The 23469-nt window shown below is 37.8% G+C and overlaps 4 protein-coding genes across 6 annotated transcripts; 1 reads left to right on the top strand and 3 right to left on the bottom strand.

Moving 5' to 3' along the window:
- Positions 1-5856: 5856 nt before the first annotated feature.
- LOC111463851 lies at positions 5857-9489 on the bottom strand. Its single transcript, XM_023107789.1, has 2 exons — positions 9351-9489; positions 5857-6451 (listed from the first exon to the last, which is right to left on the bottom strand). The coding sequence occupies exons 1-2, from the start codon at positions 9479-9481 to the stop codon at positions 5995-5997; spliced, it is 588 nt and encodes a 195-aa protein (XP_022963557.1). The 5' UTR covers positions 9482-9489; the 3' UTR covers positions 5857-5994.
- A 720-nt stretch (positions 9490-10209) lies between these two features.
- On the top strand, positions 10210-11580 carry LOC111463852. Of its 2 annotated transcripts, none has more exons than XM_023107791.1 (3): positions 10210-10586; positions 10668-10712; positions 10801-11580. In XM_023107791.1, exons 1-3 carry the CDS (start codon positions 10295-10297, stop codon positions 10938-10940), a joined length of 477 nt encoding a protein of 158 aa, XP_022963559.1. In that variant the 5' UTR covers positions 10210-10294; the 3' UTR covers positions 10941-11580. The 2 variants fall into 2 exon arrangements, with proteins under 2 accessions (XP_022963559.1, XP_022963558.1); XM_023107790.1 differs by having other exon boundaries at positions 10798-11580.
- A 1135-nt stretch (positions 11581-12715) lies between these two features.
- Positions 12716-16067, bottom strand: LOC111463853 (protein SAMBA). 2 transcript variants are annotated; one of them, XM_023107792.1, is made up of 3 exons: positions 15704-16067; positions 13984-14094; positions 12716-12964 (listed from the first exon to the last, which is right to left on the bottom strand). In XM_023107792.1, the coding sequence occupies exons 1-3, from the start codon at positions 15849-15851 to the stop codon at positions 12882-12884; spliced, it is 342 nt and encodes a 113-aa protein (XP_022963560.1). In that variant the 5' UTR covers positions 15852-16067; the 3' UTR covers positions 12716-12881. The 2 variants fall into 2 exon arrangements, with proteins under 2 accessions (XP_022963560.1, XP_022963561.1); XM_023107793.1 differs by having other exon boundaries at positions 12716-12935.
- Positions 16068-17482: 1415 nt separating this feature from the next.
- Positions 17483-22470, bottom strand: LOC111463847 (E3 ubiquitin-protein ligase RNF14). Its single transcript, XM_023107786.1, has 7 exons — positions 21718-22470; positions 21460-21534; positions 20860-21376; positions 19677-20062; positions 19322-19548; positions 19074-19221; positions 17483-17915 (listed from the first exon to the last, which is right to left on the bottom strand). Exons 1-7 carry the CDS (start codon positions 22174-22176, stop codon positions 17787-17789), a joined length of 1941 nt encoding a protein of 646 aa, XP_022963554.1. The 5' UTR covers positions 22177-22470; the 3' UTR covers positions 17483-17786.
- Positions 22471-23469: the final 999 nt, after the last annotated feature.

The raw sequence follows: 23469 nt of genomic DNA, 5'->3' as shown, positions 1-23469 counted from the left end.
AAAAAAAAAAAAAAAAAAAAAAAAAAAAAAAAAAAAAAAAAAAAAAAAAAACATGTTCTACCCTAGTTTTGCATGATGTGGCCTATCGACCTGATCCGTTTTCTACTAACACAAACTTCGATTTTCTCGAACTCGAAAAAGTAGAATCAAGGACAAAAATGTAACATTTTTACCATAATTTTATACGATGCAGACAATAGACTTTCCGACTTGATCCGTTTTCTACGAACACAAACCCTAATTTTCTCGAACTGGGAAAAGTTAACTCAAGAACAAAGAAAAAAAAAAGACATTTTTGCCCTAATTTTGTATGACGTAGACATGTTTATTGACCTGATCTATTGTGTAAAAGTCATTTTTACCCTAATTTTGTACGATGCAGACAACAGACCTACCGACCTGATCCGATTTCTACGAACACAAACCCTAATTTTCTCGAACTGGGAAAAGTTAACTCAAGAACAAAGAAAAAAAAAAGACATTTTTGCCCTAATTTTGTATGACGTAGACATGTTTATTGACCTGATCTATTGTGTAAAAGTCATTTTTACCCTAATTTTGTACGATGCAGACAACAGACCTACCGACCTGATCCGATTTCTACGAACACAAACCCTAATTTTCTCGAACTGGGAAAAGTTGACTCAACGACAAAGAAAAAAAAAATGACATTTTTACTCTAATTTTGTATGACGTAGACAACATGTTTATTGACCTGATCTATTGTGTAAAAGACATTTTTACCCTAATTGTGTACGAACGTAGACAACATGTTTATTGACCTGATCTATTGTGTAAAAGACATTTTTACCCTAATTGTGTACGATGCAGACAACAGACCTACCGACCTGATCCGATTTCTACGAACACAAACCCTAATTTTCTCAAACTGGGAAAAGTTGACTCAAGGACAAAGAAAAAAAAATGACATTTTTACCCTAATTTTGTATGACGTAGACAACATGTTTATTGACCTGATCTATTGTGTAAAAGACATTTTTACCCTAATTGTGTACGATGCAGACAACAGACCTACCGACCTAATCCGATTTCTACGAACACAAACCCTAATTTTCTCGAACTGGCAAAAGTTGACTCAAGGACAAAGAAAAAAAAAAGACATTTTTACCCTAATTTTGTATGACGTAGACAACATGTTTATTGACCTGATCTATTGTGTAAAAGACATTTTTACCCTAATTGTGTACGATGCAGACAACAGACCTACCGACCTAATCCGATTTCTACGAACACAAACCCTAATTTTCTCGAACTGGCAAAAGTTGACTCAAGGACAAAGAAAAAAAAAAGACATTTTTACCCTAATTTTGTATGACGTAGACAACATGTTTATTGACCTGATCTATTGTGTAAAAGACATTTTTACCCTAATTGTGTACAATGCAGACAACAGACCTACCGACCTGATCCGATTTCTACGAACACAAACCCTAATTTTCTCGAACTGGGAAAAGTTGACTCAAGGACAAAGAAAAAAAAATGACATTTTTACCCTAATTTTGTATGACGTAGACAACATGTTTATTGACCTGATCTATTGTGTAAAAGACATTTTTACCCTAATTGTGTACGATGCAGACAACAGACCTACCGACCTGATCCGATTTCTACGAACACAAACCCTAATTTTCTCGAACTGGGAAAAGTTGACTCAAGGACAAAGAAAAAAAAATGACATTTTTACCCTAATTTTGTATGACTTAGACAACATGTTTATTGACCTGATCTATTGTGTAAAAGACATTTTTACCCTAATTGTGTACGATGCAGACAACAGACCTACCGACCTGATCCGATTTCTACGAACACAAACCCTAATTTTCTCGAACTGGGAAAAGTTGACTCAAGGACAAAGAAAAAAAAATGACATTTTTACCCTAATTTTGTATGACGTAGACAACATGTTTATTGACCTGATCTATTGTGTAAAAGACATTTTTACCCTAATTGTGTACGATGCAGACAACAGACCTACCGACCTGATCCGATTTCTACGAACACAAACCCTAATTTTCTCGAATTGGGAAAAGTTGACTCAAGGACAAAGAAAAAAAAATGACATTTTTACCCTAATTTTGTATGACGTAGACAACATGTTTATTGACCTGATCTATTGTGTAAAAGACATTTTTACCCTAATTGTGTACGATGCAGACAACAGACCTACCGACCTGATCCGATTTCTACGAACACAAACCCTAATTTTCTCGAACTGGGAAAAGTTGACTCAAGGACAAAGAAAAAAAAATGACATTTTTACCCTAATTTTGTATGACGTAGACAACATGTTTATTGACCTGATCTATTGTGTAAAAGACATTTTTACCCTAATTGTGTACGATGCAGAAAACAGACCTACCGACCTGATCCGTTTTCTATGAACACAAACCCTAATTTTCTCGAACTGGGAAAAGTTGACTTAAGGCCAAAGAAAAAAAAATGACATTTTTACTCTAATTTTGTATGACTTAGACAACATGTTTATTGACCTGATCTATTGTGTAAAAGACATTTTTACCCTAATTGTGTACGATGCAGACAACAGACCTACCGACCTAATCCGATTTCTACGAACACAAACCCTAATTTTCTCGAACTGGCAAAAGTTGACTCAAGGACAAAGAAAAAAAAAAAGACATTTTTACCCTAATTTTGTATGACGTAGACAACATGTTTATTGACCTGATCTATTGTGTAAAAGACATTTTTACCCTAATTGTGTACGATGCAGACAACAGACCTACCGACCTGATCCGATTTCTATGAACACAAACCCTAATTTTCTCGAACTGGGAAAAGTTGACTCAAGGACAAAGAAAAAAAAATGACATTTTTACCCTAATTTTGTATGACGTAGACAACATGTTTATTGACCTGATCTATTGTGTAAAAGACATTTTTACCCTAATTGTGTACGATGCAGACAACAGACCTACCGACCTGATCCGTTTTCTATGAACACAAACCCTAATTTTCTCGAACTGGGAAAAGTTGACTCAAGGACAAAGAAAAAAAAATGACATTTTTACCCTAATTTTGTATGACGTAGACAACATGTTTATTGACCTGATCTATTGTGTAAAAGACATTTTTACCCTAATTGTGTACGATGCAGACAACAGACCTACCGACCTGATCCGATTTCTATGAACACAAACCCTAATTTTCTCGAACTGGAAAAAGTTGACTCAAGGACAGAAAAAAAATGACATTTTTACCCTAATTTTGTATGACGTAGACAACATGTTTATTGACCTGATCTATTAAAAAAAATGACATTTTTACCCTAATTTTGTATGACGTAGACAACATGTTTATTGACCTGATCTATTGTGTAAAAGACATTTTTACCCTAATTGTGTACGATGCAGAAAACAGACCTACCGACCTGATCCGTTTTCTATGAACACAAACCCTAATTTTCTCGAACTGGGAAAAGTTGACTCAAGGACAAAGAAAAAAAAATTGACATTTTTATCCTAATTTTGTATGACGTAGACAACATGTTTATTGACCTAATCTATTGTGTAAAAGACATTTTTACCCTAATTTTATACGACGTAGACAACATGTCTATCGACCTTATCTATTGTGTATGAACACAACCTTCTATTTTCTCGAACCGGGAGACGTTTCGAGCCACCAATTTTTGAATTATGGTGATTGGGGACACATGAATTATGAAAAGCAAATAATAATATGGGGCAGAGGAGAAATTGGTTTGGTACAAAAAAAATAATAAAACTCTGAGCAGAAATAATAATTATAACGCGGCATTTTCTGCATACAAATTTATGGGATTTACTATTTGGTCAAAAACCAACTCGAGCTACCATCATTTATCACTTCAACTTTGCCATTAAATTCTATGGTACAAACCTCATTGTCTATCTCATTTTTGTTCAAACATTTTTTTAATCCTTTTTTTCTCGGGCGAGTTTTAGTTTCATCAAATTACACCTTAAACTCGAACAAAACCCTAATCTCGAGGACAGTTCAAGAACGAAGCCAAATTAGTGTATCGACTGAGAAACTATCGACTAAGCTATGAGTTTATAGCCTCTAATTTTTCACGTTTTGTATACTGATTGATAGGTCGTTGGATTTTGAAAAGTGTTTAGTGAATGTAGTTGAATTTTGTGTTTTATGTTTAATAGGTCTTTCAACTTTGAAAATATTGAATGGTTTTCGGGATTTTTGATTTTGTGTTTAGTAAGTTTATACATATTTGTATTTTTCAAAAATCAATGAATTTATCGTCTAATGAGACAATTTTTAAGTTTGTACCTAATAGATTCGTGATTTTTTTTAAAAAAAAGATTGAATAGGTATAAAATCATCGGGATAAAATTGAATATATTCATATAGTAGGGACTATTTATAAGGGTTTTATCAAATTATCGGGATAAAATTTTGACTTTTTAAACCATATGAGCCAAATTTATAATGTGAGATCTCACGTCGGTTGGAGAGGAGAACGATGCATTTCTTAAAAGGGTGTGGAAATTTCTTTCTAGTAGACACGTTTTAAAACTGTGGGACTGACGACGATATGTAACGGGCCAAAATGGAAAACATCTGTTAGCAGTGGGCTCGGGCTGTTACAAATGATATCAAAGCTAGACATTGGGCGGTGTGCTAGTGAGGACGCTGGCCCCTAAAGATGGTTGATTGTGAGATCCCACGTCCATTCCTCTCTCTAATAGACCTGTTATAATTTAATCATTGCGATATTTGTCCTTTTAATTTTAAAAAATATGGAATACATCCCTAACTTTTTTTTTAGTCGATATAGATTTTATGTTTAATAGGTTATTAATCTATTTGACATTTTAAAAAAGTCACGAACACAAAAAAAAGTCAACTATAGGGGAGTTGACTTTTTATTTTCTTTAAAATACTTTTACAAAATCAATTAATGAAATTGGATATAAATTATTTAGTTTAAAATTATTATTATTATTATTAATAATTATTATTATTATCCAGAACTTAAATGAAGTATATTGAATGTGAAAACTATATCCAAATTGGTTGATACCAAATTCAATCTCATGGGAATATATATACTTTAAACCAATCTCAACAAACCCTATAACTTTATGGCAAAATTCATGTCTTAAAAGTTTCTATTTATTAATATAATTAATAATTTATTACTCAAATCCATCCATTTAAATACAATAAATAAATATGAACTATTGTAACGGGCAGATATTGTCTCAGACTTTTCCGTCCGGGGGAGCTCTTCTATTGTCGGGACCCATATGCGTCCCTGGCATAATAATCCTTCATTTGAGGATTTCAAGAATCCGTCTACTAGACTCTTGATTAGTTGGCTTAGGATTTTCTGTAGGTTAAAGTCCTTTCGTTGGGAGTCAATGATTCTCTGCTTAAGCGTAGGTTGTACTGTGAGTCGACCCAGTTGTACTATGACTCCCTCGATCACTACAACTATGTGGGCTCGCTCGAAATCTTTTTATACCCTTACTTCCCTCGTAATGAAGGCCAACGAATGAGCCATCTTTCTACTTAGGGCATTTGTTACCAAGTTTACTTTTCCAAGATGGTATTGGATATGCACGTCATAATCTTTCACCAATTCTAGCTACCTTCTTTGTCTCTGCAGAAATATTTTAAACTCAAACTCTTGTGGTCGGTAAAAATTTGGGTTTTCTCTCCATATAGATAGTTTCGCCAAATTTTTAGGCGAACAGTACGGCGGCCACTCTTATAAAGAATGTTTCGTTCTTCTCTCGAAGACGAAGGATCTCAGAAATATAATGTATTTGTAAAAAAAAAATGCAAAAATTCGATATAATGATACGAAGATTGTAATATCTTGCTATCAATCTGCTAGCTGCCTAAAATGTAAACACTACCTTTGGGATTTATTCATAAGCAAAGACATGGCTTCCAAGAACATGTTCCAAACATTTTAAGACAGGAAGAAAATGAATACTATCTTCTCTTCTAGTTTCGGATCATCCATTGCTTAATATCGTCTCGAATACCGTGCTCGAAACGTCCTCTTCTATAATTTGTTTTCATTCCTTCAGAGCTACAAATGCTAAATTGTCTGTGTTGATTCATAGTCCCAGCAGGCTTTCGTTGCCTCATGATCATTGCAATGGTAGGGAAGGCCTTAGGCCATCCGTGTACTGATGAGGTAAATGATAGATATTTATCGACTTTTTGACCGATCGCTGCTCGAGTGCTGGCTCGATGTTTCATGTACGAGTTGGAGACCTGTTTTATCATTTTCATACCTGTGTTAGTGCCACTGGGATGTTGATGAATCCCAGCAGACGGTTTCGTTCGATTAAGCCATTGCGAAATCCAGCTGCTAACATTCCTACCAACTTTTATGTCACGATGCTCAATGGTCCGGTGAGCTTTCAGAGTAACGTCGAATATAGCTCGTGTTCGTCTGCAGTAAGGAAAACGTGCATACGAGCAGTTAAAGAAAAAAAATCAGTTCAGACTAGCAGCAAAGATATAGGAATTAATCCTGAAGTTATTATGGAATTTTGGTGAGTTTATCGAGAACCACCCAAACTCACTCCTAGCAGATATTGTCCTCTCAGCTTTTGTCTTTCGGCTTCCCCTCAAGGTTTTAAAACACGTCAACTAGGGAGAGGTTTTCATACCCTTATAAAAAATGTTTCGTTCCCCTTTCCAAACCATGTGGGTTCTCAGAATCCACCCCCCTTCCAAACCCAGCATCCTCGTTTGTACTCGTTCCACTCTTCAATCGATGTGGGATCTCAGAATCCATCCCCTTCGAGGCCCAGCAGCCTCGTTTGCACTCGTTCCCTTCTCCAATCGATGTGGGATCTCACAATCCACCCCTTTCAGAACCGAGTATCCTCGCTGGCACTCGTTCCCCTCTCAAATCGATGTGAGATCTCACAATCCACACCCCCCTTCGAGGCTCAGTGCCCTCACTGGCACATTACCCGGTGTTTGGCTTTGATATCATTTGTAATAGCTTAAGCCCACCGCTAGCAGATATTGTCCTCTTTGGGCTTTCCCTTTCGGGCTTCCCCTTAAAGTTTTTAAAACACGTCTGCTAGGGAAAGGTTTCCACACCCTTATAAACGGTGTTTCGTTCTCCTCCCCAACCGATGTAGGATCTCACGTAGTGAAACGCTTGGCATTGCATCACTCAATATGAAAGAGAATCGGTTTCATTGCAGCAATTTGTTCCATATTCTAGACATTGTTCTAAATAACAAATTTAGCATTAGAAAAATGTGAAGGAAAAGGGGACCACTAACAACCCCAAAATATGCCCCGATGGAAGGGACTCGACATGTTTGAAGACGTCTCCAAAATTTGGGAAGCAAACCCTTTACGTTAGGCAACAAATTAAAATATTTAGGTGTGAGATCCCACGTCGGTTGAAGAGGAGAACGAAGCATTTTTTATAAGTGTGTGGAAACCTCTCCCTAACAGATGCATTGTAAAACCTTGAGGGGAATTCAAAAGGGAAAGCCCAAAGAGAACGATATCTAATAGCGGTGGGCTTGAACTGTTACAAATGGTATCAGAGTCAGGCATTGGGTGGTGGGCCAACGAGGACATTGGGTCCCCAAGGGGATTGGATTATGAGATCCCACATTGGTTTGAGAGGAGAACAAAGCATTTCTTGTAAGGGTGTGAAAACTTCTCCCTAATAGACGCGTTTTAAAACCTTGAGGAAAAACCGAAAAGAGAAAGTCCAAAGAGGACAATATCTGCTAGTGGTGGGCTTGGACTGTTACAAATGGTATCAGAGCCAGGTACTGGGTGGTGTGCTAGCGAGGACATGGCCCCCAATGGCCCCCAAAGGAGGTGGAGGTACGAACAGTCAACAGTTAAAACTTCACTAACTTAATCACCCAATTGCCTACACTCTACGACTCTACAGAGAAAATGAAGACCCATGTGAAAAATTCCACATCTAAGACCATGTATATCTTCCATACAATACAATAAATAACTCCAACTATTCCACCAGAATGCTACAATGCAAATGTAAAGGCTTCAATCCAGTAACCATAAACAAAACATATTAAGAATAATTAGTTCACCAACCAATGCCACGAGATTTGTGTAATAGTCTAAATCCACCGCTAGTAGACATTGTCCTCTTTGGGCTTTCCCTTTTGGGCTTTCTCTCAAGGTTTTTAAAATGGCTAAAGAGAGGTTTCCACACCCTTATAAAGAATGCTTCGTTCGTTCTCCTCCCCAACCGATGTGGGATCTCACAATCCACTCCTCTTTGGGGCCTAGCGTTGGCACTTGTTCCATTCCCTAATTGATGTGGAACCCCCAATCCACCCTCTTCAGAGCACAACGTCCTTACTGGCACACTGCCTTGTGTCCAACCCCCTTCGGGGCTCAGCCTCCTCGCTGGCACATCACCCGGTGTCTGGCTCAACCCACCGCTAGCAGATATTGTCCTCTTTGGGCTTTCCCTTTCGGGCTTCCCCTCAAGGTTTTTAAAACGTGTTTGCTAGAGAGAGGTTTCTACACCCTTATAAAAAATGTTTTGTTCTCCTCCCCAACCGATGTGGGATCTCACAATCCACCCCTTTCGGGGCCCAGCGTCCTTGTTGGTACTCATTTCATTCTCCAATTGATGTGGGACCTTCCAATCTACCCCCTTCGAGGCCGAGCGTCCTTACTGGCACACTGCCTCGTGTCCACCCCCTTCAAGGCTCAGTCTCCTCATTGGCACATCGCCCGGTGTCAGGCTCTAATACCATTTGTAACAGCCTAAGCCCACCGCTAGCACATATTGTCCTCTTTGGGCCTTCTCTTTTGGAATTCCCCTCCAGGTTTTTACGACGCGTCTGTTAGGAAGAGATTTCCACACCTTTATAAAGAATGTTTCATTCTCCTCCCCAACCGAAATGGGATCTCACATTTTGTTTAATGCGAAGGGCTAGATTCTGTAACAAATCCCAGGTGCAAAGCAAGAAGATAGAGTATTAACGATGGAAAGTTCAGCATATTAAGCCCAAAATCATGTTTCACAAGGACACATATCCTTGATTTGTGAATGAACATTCCAAAATCCAGATCAATAGTTACGGAAGTCTTATGCAATATCACTAACATCCTCAACTTCCAGATTTTTTCAACAAAAAGATATCGAACAACTTTCATCATCGAAACAAGACATTGAAACATCCATCACATACTAATCAAATAGCGACTTCAATTCAAATCCTACAGAATCAAGTCGAAAATAAAGGCGTTGAACGAGACAATGCGCAGAAGCATTCAAAAGCATTAAGATCAAGAAAATACGAAGAACATAAGAAAGAAGGGGCAAATACCGGTGAAGAAATCGACGAATCCGAGGGTGGTTGGGGGAAACAAGGCGCCGCTGAGTCTTCAAAACGAGCTTAAATGTTCGCTTGAGCCCCAAGAAATAGGCTGTTGCCAGTGCAATCTCCCATAACACCATTTTCCCTCGCTCTGTTTATCTTTTTTTTCTTCTTTGGTTTTATTGAAATTCCGGTTTGGGCCTGGGCCTGAGCCTGTCCAAATGGGCTTTAAAATAAAAGCCCAATATAAATAATTAAAATAATTAATTATATGGAGGAATTTTTTTTTATTTTGATTTTTATTTTATATAACGTCTCGGAATCAAAACTATCGACTTTAAAATAATAATTATTTTATTCAATAAGTGAAAGTTTAGATATTTGAATATCCGACATAGAAAAAAAAATATATTAATTATCGTTGAGCTATGCTCATTTCAGTGACTTTAAAATGATAATTGATGTCTTATTCATTCAGCTACGTTGTTTCCTTAAAATAATAATTAATGTCTTATTTATTAATTTATATTCTCGGTTAAATTTTTGTGTACAATCATTGTTATAAAAGATTTCTAGCACGTTGTTCTAAGATAAACATTTTTTTATTGAAAATAAATATAAAAAATAACTAAGGCATTTTAGATCGGGTGACCACTATCATGAAAAGCATAAACTTAGCTCTTGAACGTAATTTTCGTATTAGTTTTTATTCCAAATATTATTAAAAATTTAAAGGTCTCTTTTGAATAAAAAATTTAAAGATATTATTAAAATTATTAAAAATTTAAAAATAATTTAAAAATAAAATATGGAATTAATCTCACGTTAAAATCAAACATCACGAGAGCCAAATGGAAAAAATATGGAAAACAAGACAAAATGTTATCACGGTAGTAATTGCCTTTTAGTGAGCAAACATCGCCTTTCTCTCTCTACCTCTCTCTCTCTCTACAATGCAAAGGCAATCTCTAGGCTCCCCAGTTTCCAAGCTCCACGGCCATGGCGCCGGAGCCAAATCCGATCAACTTCCGACCGGCGATCAAAAGCGCAAGAAGCACTCTCCATCTTCTTCCTCAATTGTCATCTACGACGGACAGGACGACGAGAAAGTCTCTAAATCTTTCCGATTCTCATTTCCATCGCCTTCTCCTCCGCGGCAGGAGAACCTCGTTCACGCCATCCCTATCCTTACCGTTATCTGCTTCCTCATCCTTTACATCTGCTCGCACACTCCTTCGCAGTCAGGTACCTTCAATCGCTCCTTATTTCGCTTTAGTTTCAATCTAATCGATCGTCTAGGTTAATATTCTGTTTCGATTTTTTCAGATTTGGCTCAGTTTCATGGATTCAAACGTCCTTCTGAACAATTAGGTATAATGTTGTAGAGGATTTTGCTAATTGAGGCATTCTCTGTGTAATTTCTGTAATTGAACCTTTGGATTTGGTGTTTTACTAGCAGAAATCAAAGCCGATGGAGACGAACTTATTGTGCCGAAGCAAGGCAACATAATGGCGATTCAGAGTTTCCGTAACCTAAAAGAGATCGAAAAATCATCCTCTCTTAAATCTCGCTCTCCGAGGAAACTCGCGGATTTCTAAACTCCGCATTTCCGATCATCTGAACTTACGGTAAAATCTCACTGACCTCGTTTTCGCCGTACGGCTTCACTCGCCGCCGCGTGTGCTTCTGTACATCAAATACTCCGCCGGATCAAATCGTTTTTATTCCATTTCCTTTTAGTTTTCCAAGTTTTTTTGTTCGCCTCTGCGCTGGCGGCGCTTCTGTAACTTCCGATTAGATACTATAATCTTACTCTAAACAAAGAATGAGTAAATAAATAGTTGATCAGAAAACAGAACCAGTTACCGAAGCACCGATAGTTCACGTGAACTTCCGACGCCGGCGCGGCGGATACGAAAGTGGAATCCAGCTGGAGTATATTTCCTGCTATTTTCGATTTTCCGAATCGGACCGTTACAGAATTGGGAGAAGGGCCAATACGCCAGTTGGAAAATACTGCCGTAGCTGCAGGAGTCAGGTTCTTTCTTGCTATCAAATTTACTTTTAGGCCCTCTATCTATTGCCTATTTATTTTTAGGCCCTCTATCTATTGCCTATTTATCTTTAGACCCTCCGTCTATTGCCTATTTATCTTTAGGCCCTCTGACTATTGCTTATTTATTTTTGTGCCATCTGCTGTGCCGTTTAATTTAATCTCATACCTCACCAATTTTTCTTGATTGCTACCCTTTCAAAAATTGAAATTTTCGAAATTTTGGGAGATCGGGACGTCTTGCCCTGTTTTATTATTCATTTCTCCGAAATTTTCTATTTATTTTTGTTATGATTGAGTTTCGATCTCATATTTCAAAAGTTTTGGGTATAATTAAAATCGATCTCATATTTTATATTTCTTTTGATGATATAATTTGACTATAAGAGCCAAATTTGAGTTTAGTATATATCACTTAAAAAAAATTACTAGAAGAAATTATTGAATTAAATCACCACAAAAGTACTTCAAATTTATATCTAATAATTATTAGTGCGCATATAAAATTTGTATCTATATGTTGAAGATCTCACATCTCTCCGATGAAGAGAGTTCTTTGATTTTATGAGATATACCACAAAAGTACTTCAAATTTGTAGTTTTGAGATCAAATATTAAATTTTGTATCCTGACGTAGTCAATGCCTTGTTTTAGTTGACTTGTGATAGTAAACCTAAAAGCATATCAAAATAATGATTAGGTATAAAATTTGAACCATTCAACAATTAGAAAAAAAGCCAAATTCATGGAAGAAAGAATGGTTAATACACGCAAGGAAGCCAAGATCATAATTGGGTCCTCCCATTTGTGTTTGGCAAGTTTTGTTTTCTTTCTTTTTTTACCCTTTTGAAAATTTAAGAACCGACCTAATATTTTTCCTTAAGAAATCTCACTTTTTTTGTGTCGACATTTTTCTCTCTAAATCAAGAGATGACATAATTGTTTTAATTTGATTTTTTATGAGTCTAGTTTTTGAGTTTTTAAGATTATTATTACCACTTATTTTGAGACTAAGGGGTATAATCGAAATTGGATAAGTTCAAAGGCACTCAAAGGATTATAGGGTTAATTTGATTTAACGTTCAAAATCTCGATTCAAGCGCCACAGATCGGACTCTTCATATAAATACATCACCTATTCGAATGGAAAATCGGAGGAGGAGGTTTGTACCTGAATTTGTGTTCAAACCTCGATTTTATGTGCAGTCGACCAAGATATCAACCTTTTTTGTCGAACATATATATTTTTTTTATCTCTAAACTTTCAAAATATTTGTTTTCGATGTATAAACGTTTTAAAAATAAGTAGAAAAACGAGGAAGATAAAAAAATTATCCAAACATGTGAAGCAAGGTTTGATTTGGACAAGCATTTGCAAACCCTTAAACAGCTAAAGAAAAATTAAAAATAGAATAGAAGGATTTGTTGATTGGATTGTGGGAATGAGGCTGAAGAACTCTACTGAAGAACTGTACTGAGATTATGATCAAGCTGGCCCATCATCTTGTTTTCTCTTCTGTCTTTTTGAGGAAATGAGCACCTGATATGGAATTGCATGGCAATTAGCACCTTGAAACCGCAAAAGTAGAGTAGTCAAGCGTATATGGCAATAGTTGCATAAACAACATTGAACTCAATTGCTGCATTCAACAACTGAAATCAATAACTGAAAAATAAACATCCATCACTAGAGCTCTTACACACAACATCGAGGAAAGATCTTAAATCATTCGTTTATTTGTTCATTTAATCCTAATCCAAAAGCACTTGTGTAATAGCTCAAGCTCACCGCTAGCAAATATTGTTCTCTTTGGGCTTTCCCTCCTTAAGATTTTTAAAACACGTCCACTGGCACACTGCCTCGTGCACACCCTCCTTCGGGGCTCAACCTCCTCGTTGGTACATCGTTCGGTGTCTGGGTCTGATACTATTTGTAACAGCCCAAGCTCACCGCTAGTAGATATTGTCCTCTTTGGGCTTCCCTTTTCAGGTTTTCCCTCGAGGTTTTTAAAACGAGTCCACTAAGGAGAGATTTCCACACCCTTATAAAGAATGCTTCGTTCTTCTCTCCAACCAATATGAGATCTTACAATCCATCCCCCTTCTAGACCTAGCATTCTCGCTGGCACTCGTTCCCTTCTCCAATCGATGTGGAACCCCCCAATCCACCACCCTTCGGGGCTCAGCGTCCTTGCTAGCACACCGTCTCATGTCCACCCCCTGTCTGGCTCTAATACTATTTGTAACAGTCCACGCCCACCGCTAGCAGATATTGTCCTCTTTGGGCTTTCCTTTCAAACTTCTCCTGAAGGTTTTTAAAACGCGTCCATTAGGGAGAGGTTTCCACACCTTTTATAAAGAATGCTTCGTTCTCCTCGACCAACGTGGGATCTTACATCATATGCATTTTCTTCTTTGCATATGTAATTCAAAGGACAGACTATGCTCACACATGTCAAGATGCATACAAGGGTTATACTGTTACATCGGTATGCATCACATACATCGGTGAACAAGCAAGGGGGAGGAAGGTTAAATAAGAGTGCAGAATGCAGAATGAGGAAGTCAGATCTAGTTGAATAGTTGACCTTGTCGTGACATAAGGTTGATACGAGAGCGAGGACCTTCAAACATCCAGTTATCATCATCCAGAGATTTGACCTCCTTGTTCAGTGCAGCCATTATATTAGATTTAAGAGCTGCAACGCACAGATAATTCAAACCTTACTCACTACAAGAGGAAGTGCTTCATTCATTAACCAAAATGCATAGCAAAAAGACATTATAATGTTCAATTAAAACTCTTATCCACTACCCCTCTTAATCAACAAACGCCCAAATATAACACAAGTGGGAAACATCAAAACATTTCAACAGAAGATCTATATTATATTTTACCTGGAAATGCTTCACAAATTGAGAAAGAATAAGAATGGATCATCTCCCTCTTAAGTCTTTATGTAAATTCAAGCTACTTCATACTAAATGAAGGTGAAATTTATTAAAGAAAAACCTCCATTAGGGCACATAAAATCATTTTCTTTTGTCGGGAAGAGACCATTGTTAGGAATAATGACTCTTCACAGTGGTATGATATTATCCACTTTGAGCATAAGCTCTCGAGGGTTTGTTTTGGGCTTCTCCAAAAGGCCTCGTATCAATGGAGATAGTATTCCTTACTTATAAACCCATGATCAACCCCTTAATTAGCCGACGTGGGACTCCTCTCCCATGAATCCTCAACAACCATCTGGTTACTCACTCCATTAAAGGCTAGTTAGATTTTGATTTTCAATGATGTTTTAAACGACCAAGTACCAACTAAAAAATTCACTCCCTTCTCTGAAGTTCTAGTTAGAAGCCGCATCATTCATGACAGAGTAAGCCAGAGGCTAAGAACGAAATTGGATCCTCTTGTTAGACGAACACGATTGTCCACAATGGTATGATATTGTCCACTTTGAGCATAAGCTCTCATGGCGTTGCTCTGGGTTTCCCCAAAAGGTCTCATACCAATGGAGAGAGTATTTCTTGATTATAAACCCATGATCATTCCCTAAATTAGTCGATGTGGAACTTTCATCATCCAACACCTCCCCTCGAACAAAGTGCTCTTATGGAGTCTTAGTCATTTTTTACTGCCTTTGAGGAGGCTTGACTCCTTTTCTTTTGGAGTGCTTTGTTCGATATTTGAGGATTTATCAATCTATTGGCACGACTAAGTTTAGGGCATGGCTCTGAGACCATGTTAGACGAACACGACTGTCCACAATTGTGTGATATTGTCTACTTTGAGCATAAGCTCTCATGTCTTTACTTTGGGCTTCCCCAAAATGCCTCATACCAATGGAGATAGTATTCCTCGATTATAAACCAATGATCATTCCCTAAATTAGCCGATGTGGGACTTTCATCATCCAACACCTTTTACCATGTCGTAAACTCAAAAGAGTATTTTCAAATTTTCTAGCCTTGTTCCTATTTCCCCATCCAACTTTTTAGTTAGTATGTATATATATGTCCACCGACGACTACATGTTTCTCGTCGTATATTGGTGGAAGAACATAGCATTTTCGTCAGTTAATCAGTTCCCCAGCAATCAAATGAAGGCCTAAAGAAATCTAAATGGCACAAAACAACACGAACTGATTTACAAGAACAAAAGTAGAAACATCAATAACATTGACACACGATCTTGAAAGAAATTTTATACCTAAGGAAGCAGGAAAATCAGAATCAGATTCCCAAGTTTAAGAACATCGCTGGAACAACGAAGAGCTAAGAAGGAGGATCAAAAGGAAACTAACCGCTCATGGCCTCGTCCTTGCGCTCTTGTAGGGAAACTAAATTGGCGGGGAAGCGAAAATCGTCAAGAGACATTGCGGCATTAGTGGTACATCTTCCGGCAACCGGTGTGGTAGAAATGGAAGAATTAGCCGGCGACGAGGTATTCATTGCGATCCCAAATTTCGAATGAAGTAAGCCCTAGAACTGTACAGGAATCAGAAGTCAGATCAACGTTTAGCAACAAGGAAAACAGCAAATGCAACGAAGGGGTCTGAGAGGAAAATTGAGCAATGGAGATTGGAGAAGATAAGGGTTTTGAATTTCTGCTGTCAATTTGAAGCGCTTCGAGGATTTATATACATGACCATTTATTTTTTAAACATGAGATACAAATAGACGAGAGTAGACCGGTTGGGGTCTGGGTTGTAAATTTTTATAGTAATTTTAAAAATTTTACCATTAGTAACTCCCACTCTTACCGGAGTAACGTTCTTCCACGTCTTCCGTTCTATGTCTGACTCTGATACCATTTATAACAGCCCAAGCCTACTGCTTACAGATATTATCTTTATCGGTCCACGTCTTCCGTTCTATGTCTGACTCTGATACCATTTATAACAGCCCAAGCCTACTGCTTACAGATATTATCTTTATCTGCCGTTTAGCCCAAGCCTATTGCTAACAGGTATTATCCTTATCAATTGCCCGTTTAGCCCAAGCCCATTGCTAACAGGTATTATCCTTATCAATTGCTAACCGATGCCCAAGCCCATTACTAACAGGTATTATCCTTATCAATTACTAACAGATATTATCCTTATCCGTTGTTCCGTTTAGTCCAAGCCTATTGCCAATCTCATAATTTTAAAGTGCATTTACTTCGGAGAGATTTTCTACTTTTAGGTTAAATTTTAAAATTTAGAAATTAAGCTACAATATTAATTTATATAAGTTTCGTAAAAATGATTCATTTATTAATTTTAATAAAATAAAAAATTGAAAAATCTTCATGGTTCCAATAACATTACGTTTTAAACTAATTTTAATTTGATGATTCACAAATTAAAATTTTAATAATTTTTTCAAAAACTTTTTTTTTTTAAGATTTTTCTTTTTCCCAAACTCACAATTTCTTACCAACCTTAGTTTTTTTTTTTTTAAGAATTGAAAAAAAAAAATTAGCATATAACTACTCAAAATAATGATGATAACGACATAACATTTTAATATTTAATTACCATCCAAATATTTATTTGAATACATTTATTGTGATATCTTACATGGAGAGGGGAACGAAACATTCTTTATTAGGACATGAAAACCTCTCCCTAGCAAACACGTTTTAAAATCGTTAGGCTAACAATGATAAGTAACAAGCCAAAGCAGACTATCTCTGCTAGTGGTGGACTTGAGCTGTTACTAATGGTATTAGAGTTAGGCAGACTATCTCTGCTAGTGGTGGACTTGAGCTGTTACTAATGGTATCAGAGTTAGGCACCGAGCGGTGTGTCGGCGAGAACGTTAAGTCCCAAATAGGGGTGGATTGTGAGATCCCACACATCGATTGGAGAGGGGACGAGTGCCAGTGAGGATGTTGGGCACTGAAGGGGATGGATTGTGAGATCCCACATCGGTTGGAAACGAAGCATTCTTTATAAGGGTGTGGAAACCTCTCCTTAACATACGCATTTTAAAACCGTGAGGCTGACGGCGATACCTAATAGACTGAAGCGGACAATATTTGCTAGTGATAGGCTTAGACGATCACGTCGGGTGAAGAAGGAGAGAATTCACACAAATTAACTAAACACGTGAACCACAACATGGGTATTATTAGAACAGGCCTGTAATTCTAATACCTTTACATGGGTAAACCTTAAAAAATTACTGCTATCTGTTTCAACAAAAAAAGAAGTGCTGAATAAAACATTATCCTATGATCAACTAAACTAAATGAGTCAGAAAAATGAAGTGAAATCGGGGAAGAAAAAGGGGTAAGAAAAAGTGGGAGAAGAAGATAAAAGCTTTACGAGATTGTAAATGGCTCTTCCCTTTAATTTTGATGAGTAATAAGCCTTAGCTTTTGAAAGTGTAGCAGTAAAACTAACCAGCTGTGTGTTGTTTGCATCCCTTGGGTCCATAATGCTGGGAGCTGCGCTTCACAACTTTCTTGCATAGATAGCAGTAGTGGTTTTGACACGCCCAGCAACGTATGTGATTGTTATTGCCAACCTGTTCATTCATTAAAAGAATGAAAACAAAATAAAGTCGAATCACAAACACAGTATTTATTTCACTCATCAGCATGTTAAGATCTAGATCAAGCAAATTATTAGCGATAAGAAACAAGAGGTATGTAGTAAAGAGATCGAGACCCGGGTTTCGGTAATGCTAGAGGAAAAGACCAATAGCTTGATTCAAAACTTGATTTGAAGCATGCCAAAGCTATTTATAGAGTTCAATCAATCGCTATGGGGAAAGGAAAAGGAAAACTAGGTTGAAGAGTACCATTTGTAAGATGTTCGAACAATTGCGAGCACGATAGCTGGAAATGCTTAATTGGTGGATAAAGAACAAGAGCATGATGGCGTCGGACAGAGAAATCCATTTTTTTTTTCCCAAAATAACACTCTGAATGATAGGGTTGTCTTGCCTATCAGAAAAGAAACTCTGAATCCTAATAGGGAATCTACGTTGAATACTTCAACGTTAAGGAAAGAGATATCAACTCTCAATAATATCTCAAATGGTAAATATTTGATGCTTGGAGTGGAAACAAAACATTTATAAGGGTTTGGAAACCTCTGCCGACACTGAGGGGAAGCCCAAAGAGGACAATATCGGCTAGCGATGGGCTTGGACAGTTACAAATGGTATCAGAGCTGGACACGAGCGATGTGTCAGCGAAGAGGTTGAACCCCAAAAGGGGGTGGACATGAGGCGATGTGCCAGCAAGGACGCTGGCCCCAAAGGGAGTGGATTGTGAGATCCCACATCAATTAGAGAAGGAAATGAGTGCTAGTGAGGACGCTGGCCCCAAAGGGGGTAGATTGTGAGATCCCACATCGGATGGAGAGGGGAACAAAACGTTCTTTATAAGGGTGTAGAAACCTCTAGCAGACGCATTTTAAAAACCTTGAAGGAAAGCTCGAAGGGAAAGCCCAAACAGGACAATATCTGCTAGCGGTGGGCTTGAGCAGTTACAGATGCTATACTAAAAAGGAATCTTGGATGGACTACATTGAGTGATAATACTACCAAAATTTTTACATTACGACCCGTTTCCCCCTTCGAATGCATTCATTTCTTTGTATAGTTCAGCTGATTGACACACAGACTGCCTAAAGAAACACCATATCCATTAGTAAATGTGTCCTACTCACTACTCACCTTGGCATTAATTTGACCACAATTAGGACATGGATGACCATTTTCAGGAAAAAGTTCTGCATGAATCTGGCCCAACAGCTGCCGTGCATTCATGCGCTCTTCCCACTGTTGAATGGTTTCTTGCGGGAACAATTCACATGTGCCCTCCCTTCATGAAAGATTAGCGTGTTAGATTCATCTATCTAAGAGAAGTGCACAATTTATGCGAATTGTCGGTACTAAACTAATGCTCGTTCGCACGAACAAACCTGAAATGGTCATATCCATCAATTGCCTTGCTGCAGCGGTAACAGAAATACTGTCCACAGTTATTGCAAACCATCTTATTGCAACCTTCGGTCCGTGATATTGCCATTTTGCAAGATGGGCATTGCTTGGCATCGCGAAGTATTTCCTTGACACTCATAAGCTCATTTATCATCTCACGTTCCTTTCGTCTTTGATCACTACTTAACTGAGATGAACTTTGACGCTCCTGCAGCATTAAGAATAACACGTTAACGAGGTTAAAAAATGTGAGAGGTCGAGTTCTAACGATAAATGCTAATATCCCCACAAAAAGGAAAAATGCTCATGGATTGGTGAACTGGGTACTTAGCTAACCTCAAGAAGACGAAGCTTCATTTCTGGAGTCATACATTCAATTCCAACATGACGTCTCTCGCTACAGAGTGTACAAAAACTAAAGTAACACTTCGAGCATTGAGCATCATGATCTACGTCCTCGAGGCAGGGGGTTTCACACCTTGGGCAATAGACTACATCGGACATTGACTCCAGTGTTTTCGTGAGCAACATGGATTCCCATCTTTCAAACTCCTCAGCACCAAGCAATTGCTTCAAAAGACCAGGAGGAAGCATAAGATCGCATTTGGCATCTGGACATTTGAGTTTGCTAACGGTGCCTTCCTTGACATGCATGTTTGAGTATGTCTCCATGCATTTCCAACAAAAGTAATGCTTACATGGAAATCTTACAAACTTTGTACCTGATTATGCACAACCAACAAACAAAGCAGCTGGAGTTAAAAGTTCCCATTCGACAGTTCGATTTCTACACACAGACTGAAAGAGAGCAAAATTCATGGGAATCCCAAAATTCAGCAATTACACAACACTCTAGACGTATTAAAGGTCAGGCTACCATGACTACAAAAGATCTTTGTCAACTTGCAGCAGCTAAGTTCATGGTTCGTGGTTCCATTTAATAGGTTTTAAGAAGTATAATAGTTTTCTTTGAAGTTTGAAGCGAGTGGTTCTATTCCACAAGGATATCAGATTAGAACTTTTTCCCCATTTATATCTCCAATATCAAAACATCTCTTAGGGTGATTCAACCCGGAACAAAGAGAACCTTTTAGTTAATGCAGATAATTAGTGATTATGTAACAAAAGTTGACACCTATATGCGGAGTCGAACAAGAATTCATAATAAACAGGCCGAGTAATTTTCTGTACATAACGAGGCAGATATTGCTGTTCTGACTAACAAAGGAACCTCTTCTTAGAGTAGGATAGTCAGTCAAATTGTGTACAGATAATTTGTCTTCTCTAGCGTCGGGAGGGGAAGGGCAAAGCTAGTTAACCGACACCATTTCCCAAAAACTTGCCTATTATGCTATAAAGCAATCGGTAATTAGATGCTTGAACTTAATTACTATGTCATAAGTGATTGTTATTAAAACTATTCTCGCTAATGCATACAAGCAAAAGTAGAACTTAGGACGAGTCAGTAGGCTGTAAATTGAATAATAGCAACTTATCATGAGCCAATTATTGAGCTTACCTGCAAACTGACTTAAACAGATGCAGCATTCCTGCAAGTTCATGCAGAAGTCCTCCTCACGTCTCTGATTGTCATAATTTACAATGGCAGGAACATCAACTTCTGGAGAAACACTTCCCGAAACTGCTCGAATATCTCCCGAATGTCCCTTGTTGTAAGGACCAAGCGTAATCTCTTTATCTATCTCAAGATAAACCAGAGATGACGTTTGTAGACATTCTACCCATTGATATACAACTTCCTGCCCTGCTTGTTCCGTCCATATCGCATCCAATACAGAGCAAAGATGGGAAATTCTAGTGGCGTCCAACCACTGAATAGAGATTGTATAATATGGAGGTAGGTGACTCGGATACGATTTCGGTAATAAACAGGTCAAAACAATGGGATTAAGATACTTGACTTTGAAAGAACAAGAGAAATTATCTGAATTTGTTCTTTTCATCTCAAGAGCACCAGATGAGTTGAGATTTGCAGTAACAGTAATATCACCAGGACACTCAATGTGTATGGAAATCTACAGAATAATAGAAAAGTTTGAGGATCAATTTCCAAATTGTTTTGATGCAACAATTATGAATTTATCGGATAATTATGAACCTGGAAACGGCGCTGCCCTCTGTGTTCATCGAGGATATGGATATTTTCTCCATATATGGACTCCAAAGCCAGCAACTGCCGAAGATTCACCGATAAAACAGTAAACAGTTCAAGATTGAACGCGAAGAATAAATGTGAAGAACAAAAATGGAATCGCCAAAATCAATTCGTAGCAAATTTAACGTGTATAAACAAGCTTCAGCTGAAAAACAATCAATTACGCTTGCAAATCAGAGGCAAATAACGTTAATCGCATACCTCATCTTCCTGCAACTGATCATTGATCCTAAGCTGCTCCTCCGGCAACTCCGGCTCCTCGAAGCTGCGCTGCAGCATCTCCAACCTACTGTAAACATCATCCGTAGCCTCACTTGAGCCAGAGTTTCCGGCCGTCTCGTCTTTAATCTCACAGTTCGAATTCACAACATCTCCGCATCTCTCCTCCATTTCCACAGGCTTTTCGTCGCAAGTGAAAGATTCTATTCCATCGGCTAAAGCACTCACCTCCGCTTTCTCGACAGGTCGGGGACGGGGGCGGCGGCGATTCTCATGCTCGTAGGTGGAACTACGACCAGTAGAAGGACGATTACCGGGCTCCAAGCGTTGTGAGCCGGAGGTAGAAGCGCGATTCTGAGTCTGATTCGAGTGTTTGGCAACCCAAACCTCTTGAGTTCGATTCTGATCAGCCCGCCGGCCTCCTCTTCCGGTCTTTCTCATTGCAAATTCCGGCAGAGGTTAGGTCGGATTAGAGGCGGCAAAGGATACAAGATTTCGATCGGAAGACTCGAATTCAACTGCCAAACGTTGATATGTTACTAGATTTACGCAGACGACGACTACGAGAATTATGAAATCATAGCAATCGAACAGAATTTTCGTTTGAATTATCGCCTCAAATCAACTCTACACATTGCACGTCCTTCACAAATCAGAACTCAGAAGCCTTAAACTGAATTTAGGTTTAAAATATGTGCAATTTCGATTTTCTTCATGCATAGCCACACAGACAACGGTGGAATTTTATCATTTTATTTTTACAGAATTATAGAAAAATATCTCAACTTTTTAGTTACTTTCAAAAAATTTATTAGCAATATTAAACTTTAAAAAAATAAAAATAAAATAAGAAATCACAAATAAATTTTAAAAAAAATACCATTAACAACTAAAATTCTCCTACTCATGTCTCACTTACAAGAAAGGAAAAATAGCACGTGAGTATATAAACCGATTTTGGCTACTTACGTATTGCTGTTGCACAATTTTAAAACATGTCTGCAGTTTGTCCATTTTAGCTCGTTACGTATCGCTATCAGTCTCACGGTTTTAAAATGTGTCTGTCAAGGATAGGTTTCCACACCCTTATAAGAAACGTTTTGTTCTCTTCTCCAACCGAGAAGATCTCACAATCCACCTCTTTGGTGCCCAACGTCCTCATTGGCACACTTTCCATTGTCTTAACTCTAATACCATTTGTAACAGCTCAAACCCACTATTAACAATATATTGTCTGCTTTGGCCTGTTACGTTTCGTCTTCAACCTCATTACTTTAAAATTAGTCTACCAGAGAGAAACTTTCACACTGTTATAAATAATGTTCCGTTCCCCTCTCTAATCGATGTGGGATCTCACTAGTACTTATACAACATTAACACACATGCCGTTGTGACCCAGATTCAATATATTTCATTTGATGTATATTTCTTAAAATAAAAAATTAATTAAAAACAATTTAAGTGTTACATAATAAGAGCTTATTCTAAAAAAAATAATTATTCCTATTAGGTAAGAATTTATGTAACCATTCAATCCAGTATCCCATTATTGGGCCTAGATTGGGCTTGCAAGATGTTCCTTGTGTTATTTGGGCCTTGCACAACCTAGCCCAAATCATCCAATTTAAGCCCAAAATATTTATTTAATTCATTTTTCATCCATTTAATTAAAAATTAAAACGAACAATAAACTAACTCAAATAAGCTCACAACTCAACTCAAACCGTACAGGTT

The sequence above is a fragment of the Cucurbita moschata genome, unplaced genomic scaffold (genome assembly GCF_002738365.1).
Source record: "Cucurbita moschata cultivar Rifu unplaced genomic scaffold, Cmos_1.0 Cmo_Scf00029, whole genome shotgun sequence".
Lineage (NCBI taxonomy): Eukaryota > Viridiplantae > Streptophyta > Magnoliopsida > Cucurbitales > Cucurbitaceae > Cucurbita > Cucurbita moschata.
Note: the sequence above shows the minus strand (reverse complement) of the source record. Positions and strands in the feature narration are given on the sequence as shown.

Coding starts and splice junctions, on each gene's coding strand:
- LOC111463847 (XM_023107786.1), bottom strand. CDS start 22,176: ATGAGAAAGACCGGAAGAGGAGGCCGGCGGGCTGATCAGAATCGAACT. Junction 21,377..21,459: donor GAGGGCAGCGCCGTTTCCAG/GTTCATAATTAT, acceptor ATTATTCTGTAG/ATTTCCATACACATTGAGTG. Junction 17,916..19,073: donor GTGGTCAAATTAATGCCAAG/GTGAGTAGTGAG, acceptor ATGAATGAACAG/GTTGGCAATAACAATCACAT.
- LOC111463851 (XM_023107789.1), bottom strand. CDS start 9,481: ATGGTGTTATGGGAGATTGCACTGGCAACAGCCTATTTCTTGGGGCTC. Junction 6,452..9,350: donor ATTCGTCGATTTCTTCACCG/GTATTTGCCCCT, acceptor TCCTTACTGCAG/ACGAACACGAGCTATATTCG.
- LOC111463852 (XM_023107790.1), top strand. CDS start 10,295: ATGCAAAGGCAATCTCTAGGCTCCCCAGTTTCCAAGCTCCACGGCCAT. Junction 10,587..10,667: donor GCACACTCCTTCGCAGTCAG/GTACCTTCAATC, acceptor CGATTTTTTCAG/ATTTGGCTCAGTTTCATGGA. Junction 10,713..10,797: donor ACGTCCTTCTGAACAATTAG/GTATAATGTTGT, acceptor GTGTTTTACTAG/CAGAAATCAAAGCCGATGGA.
- LOC111463853 (XM_023107792.1), bottom strand. CDS start 15,851: ATGAATACCTCGTCGCCGGCTAATTCTTCCATTTCTACCACACCGGTT. Junction 14,095..15,703: donor CAAGGACGAGGCCATGAGCG/GTTAGTTTCCTT, acceptor TGTGCGTTGCAG/CTCTTAAATCTAATATAATG. Junction 12,965..13,983: donor CAACCTTATGTCACGACAAG/GTCAACTATTCA, acceptor TGCGGTTTCAAG/GTGCTAATTGCCATGCAATT.